Source organism: Rhinolophus hipposideros (assembly GCF_964194185.1).
Source record: "Rhinolophus hipposideros genome assembly, chromosome: 8".
Classification (NCBI taxonomy): domain Eukaryota; kingdom Metazoa; phylum Chordata; class Mammalia; order Chiroptera; family Rhinolophidae; genus Rhinolophus; species Rhinolophus hipposideros.
The window spans coordinates 86,759,604-86,782,581 of record NC_138054.1 but is presented as its reverse complement, the minus strand read 5'-3'; the positions used below and the strand labels follow the sequence as shown (position 1 = coordinate 86,782,581).

General features: G+C 42.7%; 1 protein-coding gene across 3 annotated transcripts in view; it reads left to right on the top strand.

Annotated features, from left to right (window-relative positions):
* PRDM2 (PR/SET domain 2) overlaps positions 1–22,978 on the top strand; it is a 114,336-nt gene that overhangs the window by 31,983 nt on the left and 59,375 nt on the right. For all 3 annotated transcript variants that reach the window (XM_081057089.1, XM_081057092.1, XM_081057090.1), the window contains exons 5-6: positions 10,625–10,777; positions 16,583–16,709. In XM_081057089.1, the coding sequence (XP_080913215.1) occupies positions 10,625–10,777; positions 16,583–16,709 (280 nt within the window). The remainder of the gene's footprint in view (positions 1–10,624; positions 10,778–16,582; positions 16,710–22,978) is intronic.

Here is a 22,978-nt window from a genome sequence, read left to right as displayed (position 1 = left end):
AGGACAGAGGTGAACTGCTCCTCCCTGGGGGGCCCTCATGATGAGAGTGGTGTCATTGCAAAACGAGAACCCACGTCTGCTGTCCGACAGTGAGGCAGTTCAAAATGTTTCATTCGATTGCCTGTGTTCAAATTCTACCACTCGAGCTTTGTGACTCTGGGCAGGGTACCTAACCTCGGGCGAAAACCCTGAATTTTAAAATGGAGAGAATATAGAACTTTCTCAGGAAGATAACTATGAAGATAAAAATCTGTTGTTACTGTTTCCTGGCGAGTTGCGTGCGAATTCAGCACTGATGTTGAGTTGATTTCCCATCAGGTGCTCCCAGCATGCCCCTCACCTTCTTACAGGAACTCAGTGGTGTGACTCCTTTTTAAAGCAAGTGAAGTTTTTCGGTGGTGAGGAAAAGCATTCCTATCAGATTGTCTTAAGTTGAATCACATCTGTTTCACATGTAAACATACAAAATCTGAAAAATAAAGTATGCCTAGGAATGTCTGGATACTTTCCATCAAGAAGTTCTGTGGAATTTGTACATTTGAAGTATATTGCTTTTTTTCTCGGTGCTGTAAGCAGTGTTTCTTAACTTGAAAATTCCAACAGTTTTTCCTGGTAATTTTGAGTTTCTTTGTTTGTTGTGAATTCCGTATAGTAAATCTGATGACAACCCAATGGGCCTTAGGAAATGAGGATTTTCCATGAGAATAATTCCGTTATACTTTTTCACCACTTTTAAGGTGAAATTTTATAGAAAATATTTACAGAAACATTTATAGAAAAACTGCCCAGTCAGAAAAATATTACCCTGAACGGTTACGAATTTCTTAACCACAAAATTATGCTCCAAAATAAACTCCATTTTTAATTTTAGAAGTTTCCCAAGGGAAACTAACAAATATTCTCTCCCAGGTTAACACTTACCTGAATGACGATGTCAGGACCTGGGAAATGTGTCCTCTAGTTCTGTGTGTAGAACGCTAAGCTTGAACAAATCCGTTAATATTTGCCCTAAATTTATGGTCCGTGTTTTACCCAACATAGCAGTTTGATATTGTTGGGCATGTTGTATAGAATATTAGTAGTGCCTTTTGTCCATTAAGCTCCATTTGTATTGAAATAGTAGCTTGGTGAAAATTGTGGTTTGGCACCAGGACTTATTAGGGACTCGATTTCTGCTATAAGCCTCTTAACATCCCGTTGTTAAGATACTTCTACACTACTCCAGTTTGTGAATCCTTAGGACATTGCCAGCTCTTGTTGGTCAGGTTTAAAGATTTAGTTCTCGTCAGGGCTGGCTTTTCCCTCCTGCAAAAAAAAAAAAAAAGAAAAGAAATCTGGATGCCATTCAGATAGTTCCAACTGTAGGGTATATTCTATACAGAAACTTTTAAGCCTTTTGCTCTGTTACAATAAACGTGTGTGTGTGTGTGTGTGTGTGTGTGTGTACATGACATGTATGTAGAAGTATGCATTTGGCAAAGTATAGGGAGCATAAATTGTACATATTTCTTACAAAGAAAATAAGAATCCAGCTAAAATGTAGTATTTCCCCAGGAAGTCATTCCAACCTTCTTGTTCTTACCCTTAGACTTGCATCAGAGTGCCTCTTATTAATGTAATACAAACTGCTTATCATTAAAATATCATCTTGGCATCTGTTCTTCCATTAAAGCCCCTTAAGAACAGCTTCTCTTTTAGCAGCCCGGTCTTTTGCCCCAGCTAGAACTCCAATGAAAGCCAATCAAAGACAGAAGTGTTAAGTTGCTTTTCTTGAGCCCTGATTGTCTAACATAGTCTTAAATCATCTCAGCTTTCACTGAAAACATTCTATGAAATCAGAAATAACAGGCGAGAAACAGTAGAGTATCTGCAGGGTGAATGCACAAAACAGCCAGGTTCTCCAGAGAGAACATTGTTGGGTTAACTTCTGGTGGGGAGCTGCTAGCCGCCTGAGATGCTAGAGGTGGTACTTCCCCTGACTGCCCCACACACGCTGAGCGCAGTCTGCAGTAGCCTACAGCTGCTTGTGAGGAAAGCCTTTTACCTTCACTTCTGTGGGACTCAAATTGCTTTTGATGAACAGAACTTCTGAGTTGTTTGCGTACAAATTATATTAATGTCTTTTTTAAAATAGACTTTGTTTTTTAGAGCAGTTTTAAGTTCACAGCAAAACTGAGCAGAAAGTACAAGGAGTGCCTGTGTGACACCTCCCACTGTCAACATCTTGCACCCGATGGGACATTTGTTACAATCGATGAACCTGCATTGACACAGTAATTACTTCAGGGCTGTAGTTGACATTAGGGTTCACTCTTGGTGTTGTACATCCTAATAAGTTTTCTAAAAATTATAAAGGCCAGTACACGCTCATTGCAAAGTATATAAACAACACAGAAAACTATAAACAAGAAAGTAAAACTCATCTGTGAACATTTTGGTGAACATTTTTTAAAATCAGTTTCTCTGCCTCTTTGTTTTTCTTGTTTCTCACATACACTGACTGGTACAGATACAAACACCATATATAGACATTTCATGCAAGAGAGCAAACAATGCGTGTAGTTTTTAATGTGCTTTTTTCTTTCAATATGTTATGGATATACCTGTGTCAAATACTTATCTACATCATTATTTTTTATGGTACTCAGAATTCTGTTGTATTCATTGTTTAACCAGTTGGACATTTAAATAGTTTTAATATTTTCATGATATTAACAATTCTTCAAAGTATAAAATTCATTCTAAATACATATTTGATGACTTGTGTGGTTATCTTAAGATAAATTCCTAGGAATAGAATTAAGTGAAAAGTTATTTTGTACATTTTAATATTTGGTAGAATTTCCCTAATAGACCTCCAAGAAGGATTGTGCTAATTTACATAACCAACAAGAGTACATTTTTCTTCTTAGCTTGTTAAAACCCAGTGTTGTTAATCTTTTTAATAGTTTTTGCACCATTGTTATAGATAAAAACTGATAATTCACTCCTTCTGTTTGCATATTATTCAGGCAACAAATTTTGCGTCGGGGATGGAGGGAAGAAGTAGAATTGTATTTCAACTAAAATTGATAGAGAAATTATATCTCTATAATGACAAGACTTCAATTTTTTAAAAGTGAAAACCATCAGCACTGTTATGATTAGATATTAACAAGTGTGTTTCATAGTCTTTGCTTTCTCAATTTGAATTTCAAATTATTTCTAAGTTAAAAAGGGAAGCAAGAAAAAGAGTAGTCAACCATTTGATGCTACAGAAGATTTCTCCAGAAAATACTGCTCAGCTCCTCCTCCTCCTCCCCTCCAACTTCTAAACCATTTGTCAAAGTCGTATCATAGGAAAAGACCTAGACTGCAGGGGAAATCTAACCTGCCACCTGTTTTTTATAGTCCTGGAGTTAAGATTGGTTTTTACATTATTAAGTGGATTAAACAACAAAATGTTTTGTGACACATGAAAATTATATGAAATTCAAATTTCAATCCATGAATCAAGTTTCATTGGAACACAGCAGCACTCATTCATTTACATATTATCTATGGCTGCTTTGCCCTAGGGTGGCAGAGTTGAGCAGTTGCAACAGAGACTGTATGACCTGCAAAACTGAAAAGATTTATTGTCTCGCTCTTTATAGAAAAAGTTTGCCAATCCCTGGTCTCAGTGTGTGGAGAAGAGAAGCAGTGGGAGTGAGTGTGGTGATGTCTGGTGTCTTAGGTTAACCTTAGGGAAGCTGTGTGGTTAATAGTGCAAAGATTTTGAACTTGGTACTTAAACGTGGCCTAGCTGTGGTGTTAGTTGTCACGACAACGTCTGGGCCAATCATATTCTTCTCCTCTCAAGAACTTCAGGACAGATGAGGACATTGATGTACAGAGAATTAAGCAATCTTCCTGAATAAGTTAACTTGTACTCAGATTGGCAGCTTGGTCTGGTGCAAAAAAAATTCTCTTTGAGGGTTTATTCATTCACTAATTTGAGCCCTATTCGTTAATTTGTGCCATGTGCTGGGAACTGTCTTCATTTCTGGAGCAGCGATCTTGGCCGATAGCATTTGTGGTATTGTATAGACTATGGGAAGTACCCCGTGGAGATTCTTTTGGTGGAATAAAAGAGTACTAGAGATGTCCCGAATCTTTCCACAGATGAGAGTGCCAAGTGCTCGCTTGGTGTCTTAAAGCTGTTACTCCTAGCGTTCCTTCCAGCAACAAAGCCCAGAGATTCTCACTCTTTTTTGAACATCTCCCCAGAAGATATACAAATGCACAAATATGCACAAAATTTGCATATGATTTCTAGGGTATTATGGAATTCCTAAGCATCCATTGTCCAGAGTTACAATTTCTAATTTAAGAATGTTTTGTTCATTCAGTGGATGTTGGTTGGGGTCTGCTGCGAGCCGGTCAGCATTTATTGAGTATCTCTTGTTGGGAGATTTTCCAGAAACATTTGTGTATGAAACTTAAAGTAATTTCAAAAGAGAGGGTCAAGGATCAGCCCGTGTGGGACTATGGTACGATGGCTATGGGACTGGGCTTTGCAAGCTTGAGAGGCCCAGCTATTTAGTTTTTAAATTTGTGTTGTTGGCTGGTTTATTGGAGTAAAATATGCTACCACCTATTGGACTCTCTTTCATTTCCCTTATTCTGGAATCTTCAGAATATTTTCGATACGGTGATGCATTTCAATAGGTCTTAAAAGAAGGCCCTGGTTTTTCTAAACAAGTCTGAGGAGGGCAGTGGCTGGTGTCAAAGATCCAGTTTAGTCTGTAGCCACCAGAAAGTTACTTCTATAGGGTGACAGTTTTATAGTCCTTCCCAAGCCTACCAGGTATCACATTCTGTAACTCAGAAACAACTGGAATGTGAACATAGCTAACGGTGTTAATAAAATTCTTTATAAGTTACAAAAATACAACTTTTACTAAATGTTTTCATTGAAATGCTCTTATACCAAAATCAGACTATAAATGAGGATAACAAGCTCCTCATAGATTTGATTGGTTACAAATGAGATGATGTATATGAAATATTTGACGTAGACGTCGCTGGCTCAGTAAATACAGTATTAGTTGATTTGAACATCAAAGAAAAATACTTGAATTATCATGTAGAGGATGATTTTTTTTTTTTTGGTAGTTGAGTACTTTTTAAAAGATCTCCAGTGTTCATTTTTGCTTAGAATTTGTTTTCTAATGTTAGAGCGTATGGACTGTATTTTGAACCAAAAAATTGGAATACTGTGTGGGAGACATCCTGGAATTGACTTCTGAAAGCTGTCTGAGTTATTTACGTAAGGAGTACATGCTGTACAAGCTGGGCTAGTGGAGAAGGGACCTGTATACTGTTTCCCACTTTCCCTGTCTGTCCTGGAAGACAGACAATACCTAATTATATTTCCATTTGTTTAGACAGGGAAAGTGGAAAACGGTGTACAGATCATAATGTTGGAAACTCAACAAGCTAGATCCCCAGGAAAATAAAAATGAAAAGGTACCTCAAACCATAATGACAAACAGTAGCCACTGGAATGGAGCTTGGACCTTCAGGAGAGGGTCTGTCTCCATCATGGTTGTGTTAGAGCCTTGGTAGGAGGGGCATGTCCAGCGGCCAGCCCGTGGAACGGCCTTGTTACTGTAGACTTGACCTTTGGGGGAGCTGGTTTGGGTGAATAAAAGACTTAGCTCAGCATGGGAGTGTGTAGTATGAGGAGGTGTCTGCATTGCCCTGTCTTAATTCCTGGGGGTGAATTTCTGTCACGAAGTAAGTTGCTTGCTGCAAGTTGAGATTGGGTGAGGACCTCATAGGCACAGTTTAGGGTTCGAATGAAGGTACGTTTGCATTAAATGAATGAGAGTTTTTTAAAAAAATTACACACACACACACACACAGTATAACAAGCAAATGATAAGGAAGGATGTAAGTTAAAACCCCCATTCCCCAACCCATGAGGTAACTGTTTAACAGTGTTGTTTGTTCTTTGCAAACCTTTCCTGTATGTCATGAGGATTTAATTTTGAATGTGTTTTTAAATTGGAGTGTGTGAATTTAGATGATTTTTTTTGACTATTTCGAAATGACTGGATTAAATTAAATGGAAATTGGGTGGTATAAGAATTACGTTCTGTTTGACAAAGAGTTAATACCTAGTCTCTGCTTAGTGGTAGAGTCAGGAAGGAGAGCCGGCCTGAATAACCTAGGGAAGGTTGAGGGTGCGAGGAGGGGCTGGGAAAGAGATAAAATAGAAATGTAGGAGCGAACGGGGGGGACCAGATTTGAATCCTGGCTCTGACGTTTAGTGACTTCAGTATTCTAGTAAAATTACCAACCTTCCATATTGTCCCTATATATAAAAGGAGCTTAATGATATTTCATAGGTATTATAAAAATTAAATAAAATAACATAAAGCATCTAGCTCAGTGCTTGGCATAGAGGTGTTTCCCTTTTTTTAGTTCTTTCCCTCCAAATAGGGAATTTCCATTTGAAAATTAACTTGTAAAAATTATTTTCCTAGTATGTAGTCCACAGTCAGGTAACCTTGCTTTGTTATAAAGGACTGTTTTATAAATTGGATTAGGGAAAATTATTGATTATATGGAAATATTTCTCCTTTGGATCAAGTTAGCTTGAGTATTTCTTAATCATATAGATTTGAAAATGGATTTGTTACATATCATTTATTGAGTTTGAGCCATGTGGGAGTTTTATCTGCTTTTCCATTGTCTTTTTATCTGCTTTTGAGGAAGGGATTCTGGTTGGTTCTCCACTGTCTTTGCAGGCTTCTGCCCTACATTATACTACCCTCGTGTAATGGTGGTATGGCACTTTTGCAGTCTAGTAATTTGTAGTTATATTAAGCAAAATCCTGTCTCATTTTAAATATTAGGTTCTGTGTGTTTGTCACTGAAATTAATTTTTATTGGAAACCAAGGTTTGACCAAGCAAGGTAGGAATTTATAAAAACACATATAATTAGGAACATCCCAGTTCCTAATTATAAGGTTAGACTCTCAGTAAAAATGAGAATGCTACATATTTTTTAGAAATGTGTATGTGATGATGGGAGGAGGAGGAGGAAGGAGAGGAGTGTTTCAGTTCAGCATTCAGCAGACCGTGGCTCCTTAGGTTTTCATTTATAAGAATCACTTGCTCTCCCCACTTACTTCCCTTTTTTACTTGGAGATTATACTAAATCAGTGGAGAAAAAAGTAGATAATTCTGATAAGCAGAAGAAAAACTAAAATCATGGATAATCCCACTTTTCAGAGAAAACCATTATTAGCATTTTCACTTCTGAAGTATTTTTTTCTTCAGATATTCATGTTTAAAACAAAAATGGTATCATATAAGCCATGCTTTCTATAAATGGCTTTATTCAGTCATCGGTGTATTGTGACTATCTTTTATACCAGTAATGCATTTCTACAACTGCTGGTTACCTTTTTTTCCTTCTAATTATAGAAATACTGTGTTTATTGGAAAAATTCTTAAGGAATACAGAAATATCGAACAGAAAATAAAAGTTTCCACATAAGCCACTTAATCGTGTACACAGTAGTACTTTTTAACGTTTGTTAAATATTCTGCTGTATGCGTGGGTTATCATATTTACTAAACCCACAGTGTTTTCCATTTATGAATGAGTTAGAAACAGTCTGTAGTATAAACTTCACTGCCTTGTACATCTCCTTACACACAGCTGGGTACAATTGCCCAGTTATCTCATGAGAATAAATTCCTACAAATGTATATGCTGGTTAAAGAGTGTGTACATTTTAGTATTTGTTTTTTGTGAAGTACTGCTAAATTTCATCTAAAAAATGATACTAGTTTATTCTCTGATCAGCATTGATTGGGGGAAATGCCTGTTTTCTAATCTCGTTGTTTTTACTTAAACAATTTTACGAGTATGGTAGATGAAAATGATATAATTTGAAGTTATTTTTTATTATCATTAGGTAAGTTTAATTTTTTTTCTTCACAAGGTTTTGGCCATGTATATTCCTTTGCGAATTACTTGTTGCACATTTAAAACATGGAGTGCGCATATTTTTCTGTACATTAAGCATGACTTTGCAGATGCCTTTGTCCCCTTTGAAACAAATGAGCTATGTGTAAAGAACTCACTCAAGTGGAATACCTTGCTATTTGCAAAAGTCTGCATGGACCTGGGAGCCAGGAAGTTCTTGCACGGCCTGTATTGTTATCGCAGGCTGGTAGGTCGCCTCTTGATGCCTCTTTCCAGCTGTCTTCTTTCACTGTGTGTGGGTTTTCCGGCATCATCTCTCTTTGTGCCTTGCTGCTGTCTGTAGCTGTGTTGGTATGTGGCTGGCGAGTGAGTGGGATTCTGCCATCCACTGTGACACAGCTAAACAAGACTTTATCCCTAACTTATTAGTAAAACCTAACTAATATGGACTGACAACGTTACAGGTACTCCAAGTACTTGATCAAGTACTCCATTTTCCTTCATCATGCTGGCAAAGATGACAAAAATGTCTCTTAAACATTTTAAAAGTGAAGCAGCTTATGTTGTTTTGGTGTACAGAGTTTCACTCTACATTTTGCATTGTTATACTGTCTCTTCATAACATACCATTTGGGGGCTGCTCTTTTTGTTTTAAAGGGAGGTGTGTGTGTGTGTGTGTGTGTGTGTGTGTGTGTGTGTGTGTGTGAAAGAGAGAGAGAGAGAGAGAGCACTGAGGGTGAGTGTGACAGTGAGTTTGAAAAGGACTTGGGTGTAACATGGATAACCTCTCTTTAGAATGGTGAAGATAGGTGTTATAGTAAACAACCAATTTTTGAATAAACTCACTGGGGGTACTTGGAGGACAGTGAAAACATTCTCCTTAACCCTACAGTGATTAAGTACGGACTGCAGAGCACCTTCTAGCATGGTCTCTGTCACACAGCGGGTGCTCGTTACTGCCAGTTACACACTTGTGTATAATGATGCCCCGTCATTCATTCCATAGTTGTGTAGTGAGAGCCTGCTCTTAGCCAGGCACTGGCCGAGGTATTGGAGTGCTGCAGTGAAGGACAAGGCTAAGCTGTCTTCTCCTCCGGGAGCTCATACTCTGGTGGGGGGAGACAGCCACTGAGTAAAATAAATAAGGAGTGGCTCTCATACTGTAAAAGAATGTAAGCGCTGTGAAGAAAAAGAAATTGGGTTTGGGGGTGGCTGGGGCTGCTGATGGAGAGAGGAGGATTTGTAGTTTTAAGTAGGATGATCAGGGAAGGGACTGGTAAGTAGAGGCCCAGCAGGTCTGGGTTTAAGCTCATCTTGACTACTAGTTAAGTGGGCGGCGTCGAGAAAATTATTTAACTTTTGATCCTCAATTTCCACATGTTAAAATAAGGTATTAATGAATCTGCTGCATGGGGTTAAATGAGATAATGTGGAAAGCATATAGCATTACGCCTGACATCTAACTCCCAACAGAAGAAAGTATGATGGGCGCTGCCCCCTGGCAGTTAGGCTCTGAGATTCAGGCATGCCCACAGAGCAGAGTGGAGAGTGGGGGCTCTGTTCCAGAAGGGAATAAGTGATGGGAGCCTTGGCTCTGTACATGTAGGGAAGAAATGGAAGCATCGAGATTCTGTCCTTCCTAAAGAGAAAGGAAAAGATTAACAAAATACTTTGTTTTTGACAGGTCTGTCACCAATTGATTCTGTGTTTCTATTTACGTGCCTAATCAAGTGTTTTACAATCTAGTTGCAGGGAAGTAAAATTATGTATGTATGTATGTATGTATGTATGTATGTATGTATGTATGTATGTATCTACAAGGATAAAGTTTAAAATAGTTGCTATTAGTTTGGTGCAAAAGTAATTGCAGTTTCACAGGTTAAAAATCGCAAAAGTCGCAATTACTTTTCCACCAACCTAATAGATTTTCTTTAAAGTGAAGGAATGGTAAGTGCTGGAAGCATCTGGGAGGAGGAGCTGACTGAGATTGGCTGATCAGGGAAAGCTTCTTGCAGAGGACATTTGATCTGACTGCTGAAAAAGGGGCCGGGTGTTTGATCTTTCTTTCTTTTGGGAGGACACTGGTATTTCCCAGAGTATGTCCCATAGCACCTCAGTCCTGACAGATGCTCTGGGTAGAGGGGTTAAAGTTTGCAGAGGCATCATCATACCTTTCATCCACTTGGAGGGTCACACTGCGTGTTTGCTCCTGAAGTTTTGTCAGCCCTGTAGTGAAGGGACCTGCTGAGCTGTGTCACCTCGCAGGACTGGGCCCCGCACTCAACCTGCACAATAAACCAGCAAGTTTAGGGTTGGGCGCTGTCAGCTCCCTCTTCCAGCTCTATCTTTAGGGAATGGAGTTGTCACTTGTCCTTGGGTCCATAATCATTTAGAGACCATGAAGCATATTTATTATAGCTCTTCAAGTTTAGGAGAAAAAAATTACTCAAGCCCCGACAGAAAAATAAGGAGGATTACCCAGTTTTGAATCTTCGTTTTTATCCATTTTATTTTTCTTTGCTCCTTATTTATTTGGTTTCTGTGACATGCTTTATAGAGTACTTGCAAATAATGACAAAGAATTTGTAAAAGTTGAAAATGGAAACATTTGAAAGCTATTTCTGTTTTAACCACGGTGTTCTTTTCCCCCTCCCAAGGTATATTATCCAAATTTGGGTTGGATGTGCATTGACGCCACCGATCCAGAGAAGGGGAACTGGCTGCGATACGTAAACTGGGCTTGCTCCGGAGAAGAGCAAAATTTATTTCCACTGGAAATCAACAGGGCCATTTACTATAAAACTTTAAAGGTAAGAGTGTTAGAATGAGTCTGCCGTTAGCTACTTTGCTTGTGTTTTGCAAATACTGTCCCTAGTCGAGGCTGACAATAACAGCTCTGAAGACCTTGAAAGGATTGTATTTGAAAGTGGTTCATCAACACATTGAAAGGTCTGTGTTTTAAATATACGGTTGCCGTGCTTCGTGTGCGTAAGGGCACTGAAGCATGGCGATCTTGTTAAGTAATTACATGCTGCATCTTTATAGGTCCTGATAAGCGTGTGGCAGTGACTTCCCTCCTCCTGAGACACAAATGCATTGGGGCCTGTCTGTCGGGCAGATTTATGCAACTGTAAGAAACTGTCAATAGCGGTGGTTCTGCGTTAACCGAAAACACATTCTTAGTCTTCAGTGTAATGTAGCCTCGAATTAGCTTTTCTTTTCCCTAACTTTTATTCAGAATGGGAATTCAACAGAACATTTTCTTCCTGCTGTCAGATTTTTATTTAGAGACATTCATGGTTGAGATGAAAAGAAGAGGAAAGTCATTTTTTTAGGGTTTGTGGTGAAGTCAGAGGTCACTGAGTACATTCAGGGAAGTTAGTATTAGGATACGTCTAATGTGGCTGCATTTCTGCAACAAGCAAGCCCCTGTCCATCTCCCGTGTTGTCATGTTCTCTCAGAAGGCAAATCTGCACTCACAGTGCATGGAAATGTTGTCAAACACGGAGTCTTGAGGCTCTATAGATAGATGATTGTTGCTTTGTGGAATAGATGTATTTCCTAAAATTGCTGTAAGGCACATTTCTCTTTACTCACTTCTATTAAAAATGTCATAGATTAGGGGACAGTCCATGAAAGAAAATGATCTCCATGGAGTTGAAAACTCTAGATGAACAAGCATTTAAGATGATAGTCAGTTTTGCACATGCTGGGTTTTGCCTGTGTGACAGCGCAAAGACTTCTGGGTGTATAGTTAGCAAAAAGCTGCTTCATTTTCCTTTGCTGTTCTTTTCCTGTCATCTTTAGCCAGTTGGACTTCCTCTGCTGCATATACACTCACTTTCTCATTTAAAACTTGTACAACCTTCTCTCCATATTCTTTCTGTTATATTGTAAAAGCATGATTTTCTAGTAGGTATAACTATGCAATTTTGTTACACTGAAATTTGAAATTAGATTCAAAATTTGATTCAGGAATTCATTCTGTTTCTCAAATTTATTTAAAGTAATCATTGCATTGGGTTGAATCTGTGAGACAGAATCCTGGTGGAGATGAAATGCCACCAGGGGATGAATCTGACACAATCAAGGGAGGTACAGATGAGGTTCCAAGGGAGAGCAAGCCCAGGGAGACGTCAGGACCCCTCAGAGTGCCTTCATGAGGCTGTGTTCATCTCTGATAGCAAATCGGAGAAACATTGAGAAGCAAGAGACATAGTGTTTTGGATCGTGAACTCTGAAGCCAGACTTCAAATCAGATCCTGGTGGTTTGTGTGACTCAAGGCACGTCATGGTGACTGGACTAGCTGTGTAACCTTAGGCAAGTCACCTTTCTGTGCCTCAGTTCCCTTGTTTGGAAGATAGAGCTAATTGCAGTATTGCTGTCATAGGTTCAAGGTGATTTCGTCGGTGATTACGGGCAAAGCTGTAGCGCCTAGTAAGTGCTAAATGAATGACAGCCTCTGTTTTGGGGTGAGGCGGGATGGTGTCATGGTTAGGAGTGGGGCCTAGCAGGTTGCCTTGTGAGTACATTTTGGCTTCCAGTTGTGTGACCATGACAAGTTACTTCAACTCTCTGTGTCTTAGTTTTCTCATCTGTAGAAATGGAGGTAATGATAAAATTAATACATAAAGTTGTTGTGAAGATTAAACAAGACGATATGTGTAAGGTTCTGTGAAGTGTTGCTAGTCTAAGCCAAATACTCAAAAGTGTTAACTAGCTACACTACTGCTAGCATTGTTACCTACCTTTGTCTGAAGTAGCGTAGTTCTGATCTTTGTAGATCTCCCCCAATTCTGACCTTTGATGTTTGTTCAGGTATGCACAAGACCTTTCAGATTTCTTACTAGTGGTTGTCTAAGTATGGATGAAGCTTTCTGTGGGTTAGATTTGGTAAACAAATTACGTGTGATGTTCTGCGCTCTATATCACTTTCTTAGCTATCACTCGGATAATTGGAAAATCCAGGCGCTGTTTTCGTTTTTAATATGATTAAAAACTATTTTAAGTTCCCAGAAGTTAACTGTTAGCCTGCTATCCATTCATTCTTCTATTCATTAGTTTGACAAATATTGTCTAGTATGTGCCGGGTATTCTGTAGCAGCGAACAGAACAGATAAGGTCTGTGGTTTCGTGGAACTTCCGATTTATGGGTGAGGAGGCAGATAATAAGCGAGTGAATAAGTAAACAAAATAACTTCAGATCGTGAAATGTGCCTTGAAGACAATAAAATGTGATAGAGACTAGGTGGGGGGGGGCAACTTCAGCTCTAGTGAGTCAGGGAGGCAAGCCATGAACTCCCCGACTGGCGTGGGAAGAAGCCAGCCACGCACAGTTCTCCGTGGTAGAGCAGACTAGGAAGAGGGACCCACCCTGGTAGAAGAAAAGGCCTGGAAGTAAGAATAAGCTAGATATTTGGGGTTTTTTTCCCCCGAGGAACAAAGCAAAGGCCCGTGTGGCTGGAATGAGAGGCATGGTTAGATGAGGCTGGTGAGGTGGGCAGGGGCCAGATCACGGGCCGGGGGGGCCTTAGTGGCTTGAGGGGGAAGTTCGAGATTGTCATCTTCAGTTCCCCCAGGAGTTCAGAGGACCCAGGAGTGGAGGTTGTCGGACCTGTGCCTGAAAAGGTCTTGTTGCGGAATAGACTGTAGGTGGGAAAGTGTGGGTGTGCTTTGTGCGTGCCCATTATTCTGGAGTAGTTCTCTTATTTTGACCTAGTGTTAGGAATATTTATTGGAAGCCCTGACTCTTCCTAATTTGTCTGGTAAAATTTCAAGTTTACATAATATTTACTGAGATTTAGATAAGAGGGTATGCTTGGTTAAGTAAGCCTGTCAGAACCCACAGGAAGGTTAGGAAGAGTTTAAAGTCTCTTAATTGTTCTTATTTTTTGTTCAATATCAAAATACAATATATAAAAAAAGAGGTTTGGACTTCTGGCTTTATTTTTTTTAAATGTGGGTTTATTTTTCCAGTGTTTAATAGCAAATTTCATTTTATTCTGAAATTTGACTTACAAAATCTTAAATGTGCTATTTTCCTCTTCATAAAGGTCTGTTATTTGTGTATCTGTTTTAATATGAAGTTGGGAATTATACAGCTCGGTAATACAATAGTCACCTGAGCTGCTGATGATTTTGAAGGTTATTCAACAGCTAACATCCCACGTTGCTTTTAATAAAGCTACCCACCAGCTCCTTAGCCATTAAGAGATTTGTGTATTAGATTTGAGGTAAAAACAGATTCTGATGTGTTTTTGTGTTGTGTTTTGCGACAACAAAAGCGAGAATGCCCCTCTAAGTATAAAGAGTTCGTGCTGGTACGTGTTTAAGTTCCCTCCGTTGCTGGCACCGTTGGAGCTCCTCCGAGATTGCAGTGGAAGCCTAGGCTCGGGGTCTGGGAGGTGTCCCGGGAATGCCCAGTGGGTCCCTTGAGCTGATGTTCTGCTTGTGCCCTTTGCGTGAGGAATAAATTGAGAATATATTTTCCTCACCCCTTTCCACGTTCTTTTTCACTTTGGTTTTATTTAAGTCTTTACATATTTCTGCAAACCCTCATCATTTCAAATATTATGATGCCATCATTTTATGAATATGAGACAACAACAAAATGGAGAAGCAAATTAAACATTTGGAATTATAAATTGTTCCTTTAAATAAAAAAAGCCTTTTCCTTCAACAGAAACAGATTAGCTCATCAGAGTACCGGAAGGCATTTGTAACGGCTACTTTAACTCATAAAAATCTTACATATTGAGTTGTAAAATCTTATATATTTCAACTCATTAAAATCTTGTATGTATTGTTCTTTTTTTGATTTAGGTTTAACTGAGTCAAGAAGGGCAATTATAATACATAGTTTAATAAAGATGAGAAGACGGCAGGTTTAGCCATTGTTGGGGGAGCAAAGAGTGGCTTGTTCTTTTGTTTTAAATAATTCAGGATATTTTAAAATTTGGATTATATAAACAGTGAGCTCTGCATAGAATGAAACAAAATAATCTTTACTTTCAAGGCTGTCATCTAGACTGGAAGGTATGTTGGAGCGAGGGACGGTGTTGTTCCCAAACTGACAGGTGAGGTGGGACCCGCCCCGTTAGGGCCCTAATCCCAGTGCCCATCTGTTGGGGCGCTAAGGGCCGTGCTAGCTGCTCTGCACGCCTGCCGCGCGCTGTCAGTTCCCGTCACGTCCTCATAGGACAAGAACACTCGTTTGCATTCAGTTATAAAGTCTGAGCAGAACCTCAGCCTTTGCTGTCGGAACCTTTCAGTTTAGAGAGAAGTGGTCATTTTGTAGAATGTCCCACAGATGGGGCTTCTCTTACGTTTCATCAGGATTAAATTACATTTTCATGCATTTGGGGCAGAAATCGCTAGAAGTGATGCTTTGTTCTTTTCTGTGCAAGGTGTTAGGAGACACATAATGTCTATTTGTCTTATAAAGATTCCGTTTTCCCCTTTATAATTAATATGGGGAGACCTTGCAAGTGCTCTGTTGCTCCTCAGACTTTCACCTACAAGTTTTAGGCATCCGTCGACGATTCTTGCCTGAATCAGTTATTACTGTGATGATTGCAAACCGGTGGTTTTCTAATTCTATTGCATATTTTTTTTCGTTGATTAGTTGGGTTCTACTTTAAGGAAGAGCTTTCCTTCGTATGTGTTGACTTGTTCATTCATTCATTCCTTCATTCTTTCTTTCTTTCGTTCCCTGATATCAGTGTGGACTCGTGGAGTCTAATCTTATTCGTGCGGGTTTCAGGTGGAATTTTCCTTGTGCGGATGGGATACTCTTGGAACGTGCTGCACGGAGGAATCATTGTGGGAGAAACCGATGAGCCATTCCCTTCCCTTCCGTCCGTTTAGGAGTAGAACCTGGCGCTCAGTGTTCGCTCAGGTTTTCTAGGGGTGATCAGTCTGACGGGGGTCGCGCCCTCACTACCCGCGGGGCTGCTAAGACGGTTTGGGGAGCACATTGCGTGCAGGTGGTGTCAGGCATTTCTTTCTCAATTTAAGGTGTCACGTAAGCCCACGGGTGGTGTCAGAGGGCAGGGCGGGATGGTCCCCAGGGCCCAGCGGGGTGGCGGCAGCGCCTGGAGGGCGCCCTGCGGGACACTTGTGCGTCCCCTTCGCGCTTAGCGGCGGCTTGTACAGGTGGGAGGCGCGTAGCTCTTGCTCCTCGTGCTGACGTGCTCTTGGCGTCTGAACCGTGCACTGGCCGTTACGTTTTCAGCAGTGCTTTCCAAACCGCCGGTTCTTTCTAATGTCCTTTAAATTTCTCATCAGCTAGATTTTGTGGGCAAAGTGGTTTCGTGTTTAATTTTTCCTTCTGCCTGGGTAGTCGTGGGGCTTTGCACACTAAGATTCGGCCGCCTGGGGCAGTTTGGAGTGAGTCAGGTCCACAGTGGCCAGGCGGACCCCCGGGACGGGAGGCGGGAGGGAAGTGAGGTCCTCCCTCCAGCAGAGGGTCCCTTCCCGCAGCCGCCCGGCCCGCAGCCGCAGAGCGTTTCGGAGCCCTTCCTGCCGGGCTGGCCTCCGTCTCGCCACCCCGCCCCCGCGCGCCAACAACCGCCGCTCTGATTGGCTCGGCTCCTGTCTCTTCTCTCCCCGCAGCCAATCGCACCGGGCGAGGAGCTGCTGGTCTGGTACAATGGGGAAGACAACCCCGAGATAGCAGCTGCGATTGAGGAAGAGCGAGCCAGCGCCCGGAGCAAGCGGAGCTCCCCAAAAAGCAGGAAAGGTAGGAGCCCGCGGTGCCCGCTCCCCCGCCACCTGGGATCCGCGCCCGGGCGGAGCCCGTGGCTCTCGGTGACCTTTTCCGGCCCGGCCGCCGGCCGCGCTCCGGCCCCCCCGCCCCCTCCCCCCGGGCGCTGCTGAATCACGGCGCGGACGCCGCTCGGGCGCGTGTCTAACTTGGGGCCGGGAATCCGGGCGCGGACAAGTGCGCGGACCCCAGCGCCGCCCGCGGGCTGGTTGTCACTTCCCTCGGCGGACGCCAAGACCCGCTGGGCGTGCGGGCGGGCGCAGCAGCCGGGCTCCCGGGCCGTGCACGCCCGGCACCGTCTTCGCTTTTCGTGCTGTTTGCCAGTGGGCGCGTCATGTAATGTGTTCCGAGGGTGACATGTTCCGCTCTGGCAGCTTCAGTGGCCTCGGGCCCACCCGGGACTGTGCGGGGAGGGCCGGACGCGCGGCGGCGGCGGAGCTCGCCTCCCGGGGGCAGACCGGCCGGGCCCGGGGGGTCACTCCGCGCCCTGGGCGCCGGGCCCGCGCTGCGCTCGGACGGACGGACGGACGGACGGACGGACGGAGGGACGGACGGGCCGCGCTCCCGCCCCGCCCCGCCCCGCCCCATCCACGCGGGATTGCGACACTCTCCAGGGGCGGTGGAAGGTCTGAGCGCAGCCCATCTTCCCGAAATGGGGCCATTCACAAAATGGAAGTGGACGACTGTGCTGTTTGTCACTTTTGACTCGACTCCAGTTTTGTTTCATCACGTTTTCAAACCAAGGTGAAGACGGCGGAGTCACACTTACAAGGGGGAGGGCATGATTTCCGGGTAGGAAAACAGCTGGCGCCGGACGCGTCGTTGGGAGGTCTTGAAACGGAGGGTTTTAATGGGACCCGTGAACCTTCTGCGAAGCCCAGCGAGCGTACAGCCAGGGCGGTGTCCCCCTAGTAACACGGGACTTGGCCTTTGCCCGCCTCGGGCCTCGCTCAGTGTTGGTGTCCATGTGGCCGCACAGTCTGCCCTTTACTCGGAACGCTGCAGACTGGTTGGTGGAGGTCCTGTTGTAAACGAGATCGTGACGGAAACCTGATTTCGGGGAAATGTGCAAGTAATATTTACAAGTGGAGGCAAGAAGGCTTCTGGTTTTCCTGTGACGCGTTCTGTGTGTTTCACAGTGTGATGCAGACGCCGCCAACTCATCCAAGGGACAGTCTGTGGGCCTTTTATGAAATACGTGTTCTCTGGTCGTTGAACGTGATTTGGTGACTGTTTTAGGTCATTAAATACTTTGATCCTAAATCAGGTGATCAGGGTCTAAAAAATTTCCAGGTGGTTTTGTTTTGTTTTGTTTTGTTTTACTGTGTTAAGTGACTATTGAGATTTTGTTGACATTAGACTTAATGCATAATTGTTTGCAAACTCTTCACATAATGCAACTTTCTCCTTTATGTAGCGTTCTTTTTATTTATAACTAATGTCACCGGCCTTTCCAGGTAAGTTGTGATTTGCAGGGGCTGGAGTTTGGGGAGAAGGGGAAACCTTTACTCTGCGACTCAGCATAACTAACTCATTAGTATTATTAATATATATAATAAAATATAATATTAAATACATTCGTAGCTTAGTGGAAACTTTAAAGCTTTTCTGTTTGGCGTGCATGTTTAGAACATTTTATTACTTTTTGCTTTTTCATTTTATCCTTTTTTAAAAATTATTCATTTAGTTGGATTTGGAGTGAAAAACTGAAAATGAACCTTTTATTTTATCAGTGATACATGAACTTACATATCTTTATTTTTAAACCCAGATTGCTGGTTTTTTATGTCATTGAGTAGTTCATATTTCTTATTATCCTATAATTATTTTTATAACTACTCTGGGCAGCGTAGAACCCACTGAATCTTAGGTTTTAATTAAAATACTTACATGAGGCTAACTCTTGGAACTTAGTCTGTTTCCAGCAGCTTACTGGTAAAGAGTCCTGTTTGAACTTTATGACCTAAAGTTTGGAGACTTTAAATAATGAGTCAAACCTTTTTGGTTTTTAAATTAAATACTCCATGAAAGCTAATTTATAGCTTGCAAAGACCTGAAATGAAGCACTGTTCATATTAACTCGGTTCTATTTAGGTCTCATGTGTGACCTCAGACATGTAAATACTCTTTCAGGCAGTGATGTCAGGGAGTCAATCAACATAAATTTCATTCAGTAGCAATGTTAACTTAGTGTTTCTGAAACCCAGATGTTGAGGACATGTAGCCGACAGGTAGATTGACAGCAGGCCTATTTCAGTTACGAGGCCGGCAGAGAGAAACAAAGGGCTGAATTCTTCCTAGTTCTGGGCCCCGGCTCCTTTGCATGACAGCTGCTGAGCCTACAGCTGTGCCTTGCATGTGGTGCCTTTTAGAGTTCATCGGATGGCGGGTGGATTCTGGGCAGTGAAAAGCCCGATTCCTTCACATACAAAGTGGCCCCTTCTCTCTCCCTCTCTGTCTGTCTCTCATTTATTCCACTAATGTTCCTTAAGCTCCTGCCATGTGCCAGGCACTCTGCTAGGTTGTACAGCGCGATGGGGAGCGAAAAAGAAGCAGTAACTCTTCTCATGGCGCCTGTGGTCTGGAGACAAACATTAAATCAGTAAGTTGTGATCAGCACCTAGAGGGTTGGCATAGAATAGGCCCTCAATAAATATTCGTTGATTGGCAAACAAAGACGCACACAAACCTGTAGTGAAGGGAAGGGAACACAGTGCCGTGAGAACACAGTTCATATTGTCTCTGATCAGGGAGCATGCCGTTTTGCCATGGGCCAAGATGTGCACACATTGGGCGTTTTGAACTAGAATGTTGGATTCTCAGTTTTGCAATTAGCCGGACTTCTTACATGTCCAGCAGCTTCTTACATGTCCAACCAGTCCATGAGGTTGAACGTGAGAAGTTTGTGGATGGGACAGATTAAACTTTTCAGGTAGAGAGAAAGGGAGGGTTTTCAGTAGGGTGGTTCAGGTTATTTTACTTCAAACCATAGAAAGATTATACTCTCAAGTAAAGTAGAAGGGTCGAATTTGGAAGTATTGGCCACCTTCTCCACCTCTGTCCCTTATTTGTCAGTGTGAGAAACGAGAGCTTGATTTCGTTTGTTAGCTATAAAAATGACTGGGCAGATGTTCTTTTCAAACATAGAATAGCACAACGTGTTGGTGCCCTGCCCTCTTGGCTACATTCGAGCTTTACCTGAGGTTCTTTCCGCCACAAGAAACAACAGTAGCTTGATACAGACGGGCTTAGTGGGCTTAGTGGAAGGAATGAAAAACACGGAACCCCTGTTTTTTTTACCAGGTGACTGGGCAAGTCGTGTCGCCTTTCTGGGGCACAGTTTCCACAGCTTTAAAAGAGGGTGTCAAAACGTGGGGTGGTCCTTGTACAGCCTAACCTCACGGGGTTGCTGTCAAGTGATAGAGAAAAGGAACAGCTCTGTACTGTATGAGTCCGTGGTATGTACCTGTTAGTGCCACCGACGGAATGTGGCTGACAGCCATGTACATGTTTCTTGCAGAGGAACTACTAAGTTTGTGACTCATTTCGTCAGTCGTGCTTATAGAGCTCCTGCCGAAGCTCAGGATCAGAAGCTCAGAATCAGCATCAGAATCAGAGGCCCCTTCCATGGCGGGGCCTCACTCTGGCCATTGGCCCTTATTGTAGGCCTAGTTCTGACCTATTGACATTCCTGTTCACAGCAAATTAGAAGGAGAGAAGAGTTATTTATAGCAGCAAGTAGTTTAGTAGCTGAGAGCTGGAGAGTAAAGAAGACAGAAAGTTTGTAAGAAAACCAGTAATGAATGATAAAGAGCACCCTTCCATTCCTTAAGGTCACTTAGCAGGTTCAGATAATCCTTTATAAAAACTTTATAAACGGTTCCTGAGAGTATCCACTAGTTTATAGTATTTGTCTAGGTGACTTTTAGTCACTACAGAGCAGTTAAATCATAAATCAGCTTAAAAAGGCAATATTTCATCTGTGTCTACAATCAAAATCATTTCAATAAAAAAAACCTTGGTACTGTGACGAGCACTCAATTGTTTTGACATTGTACCTGTTTGAAATTCCTCTCCAAAGGTGACAAAGCCTGTAGAAATTTATAAGCTTTAGGGAGGTAAGAGATCCACACGCAAAATCTCTTGGTCTGAGGAGTTTTAAAAAATGAAGTGCTGAACTAAAGGCCTGTTGGCATTGAGAGAAGGAAAAGGGAACTCGGCGGGAATGGCTGGGGACTCTTTACTTAGACTGGATGGCAGGATGGCGTGTTGCAGAGCGCAGAGCGGCCTTGGGACTGGGAGCAGGTCAGAGCCGTGGCGGCCGTGGATGGTCTTTCCCTCCGGCCCCACCCAGTTACCTAACTAGTATCTGCTATGTCTATGTCAGACAGTATTCTAGGGGCTGCGGTTACAGCAGAGAACTCCAGCCACCAAAGTTCCTGCTTTCGCGGAGCTGACATTCTAGAGAGCGAGGGGACGACCGGCCAACAATATGAACAAGATAGGTCTTGTCATGAGAGCGAGAGAAGTATGGCTGACCATAGGTGGTAGCCAGGGGTGGCTTTTCAGTGGCTGTGACGTGAATGACACAGGGATGGACCCCGTCAAGTTCTAGGGGCTGAGAGCTCCTGGAAGAGGGAGCATTTGGATGTTGCTGTTAGCATTTGGGGAAGTTTATTGCTGGGTTGGTGCATAGTGAGGGCCACCTAGAAACTCACAGGAGTGTTTTTGAATTGCGAAACAATTCTGCACATGGACATAGGGGCCCCTTTTCCACCAGGCATTGAACTTAGCATCTTGACTGGTGGGGAAGACTAGAGAGATGACTAAAATATCCAGGGCAGAGCGTCTCCGTTTTATTGCAGCTCAGTGCAGGTCAGACTCCCTGGGTGTTTTAGTTCGAGTGTGTGGGGTCCAAGGTAAGAAGGGGGTGGGCAGGAGCCCTTTGTGGTCACAAAGTGGAGCAGTGGAGAGGACCTGTGGGAAATCAGGTGAGGAGGGGAAGAAGGTAAGAGCAATGCGTGAGGTGGGGAAAGAAAGCCAGGGACATGAGGTCATAGGACACTTCTAGACAACAGGTAGAAACAGATGCAGCAGGACACAGTAATGAGCCCGGGGTGGTGCCGAGGGGTGCTGAGCTTAGCCTCTGCTCTGTGCTGTCCAGACCTCCATGGAGGAGGGAGTGGAAACTTAGCGAGGTCGGGTCACTGGTCCAAGCTCATGGCCAATGAGCGGCAAAAGTCAGAACTCAAACCCAGGATTCCCATGCCTTCTTCTCTACAGAACGCACTGCTGTTTGTCCGCTTTTACTTGTGGGCAACAGCGTAGAAGTGACAAGACTGGATCCACTTAAAGTTAAAATTAGAGAAGACATTGAATAAATGCAGAAAACAGGTGGAGTTTGATCTCCTCACCTACCGTAGCAGCTGGCAGCTGTTTCGGGCTCCTTGGCCAAAGTGGAAGGGCGGAGGCCCAGCGGTGCTGCCTGAGGATGATGGCAGACGGGCCCTGAACCTTCTGGGTGCCTGGCGGGCAGGGCGTGCGGCAGTTGGAGGTAGCAGTGTTTCTGTGGAAATATGGCCTCAGCATTAAATGCTCTGTGGCTTGCAGGCATCTCACGGTCGACCCAAGTGAGCGTGTCCTCGTCCCCTAATGTAGCTCTCGCTGCCTTGTAGCTGAGGGGTGTCTGCTGAGCACTGGGTGTCCCATCTCTGATGGCTGCCTGCCAAGTTATCACTTCTGCCTTTGGGGTGGTCCGTTTTTGAAAGCTCAGTACAGTTTTAATATGTGTCAACGGCAGGAATCAGAATTTCTTTTACTTTTAATTCTGCTACTGAATTGCTGCAAATTTAGGTAAATCAGCTGGTCGTTATTTTTGTTTAGTGCCTTTGATTCTTATGTTATAACCTTGTTCACAGGGAAATGATACGGATTTATGGAAAATTTTCAAAGCATTTTGCAAAATTTTCACTCATTTTAGTGGATGAAATTTTAAAAATCCCAATATGTGCCATGATTGATAACTGCTTCAAACATCATAATTGAGTGTATTTGGAAATACGCTCCTATGTTGTGCTCTGACTATACTTAGGTGGTTGTTCTGGTTCTCCTGCCCCTGTGTAAGTGGAAAGGTGAGACTTGCTTAATACAGAGAAAAGGGTTGATTATGATTATGTTTTCTAAACAGTGAAAATATGATTGTTTTCTAAACAGTGAAAAAATGACAAGACCCTTATTGTGGTGGG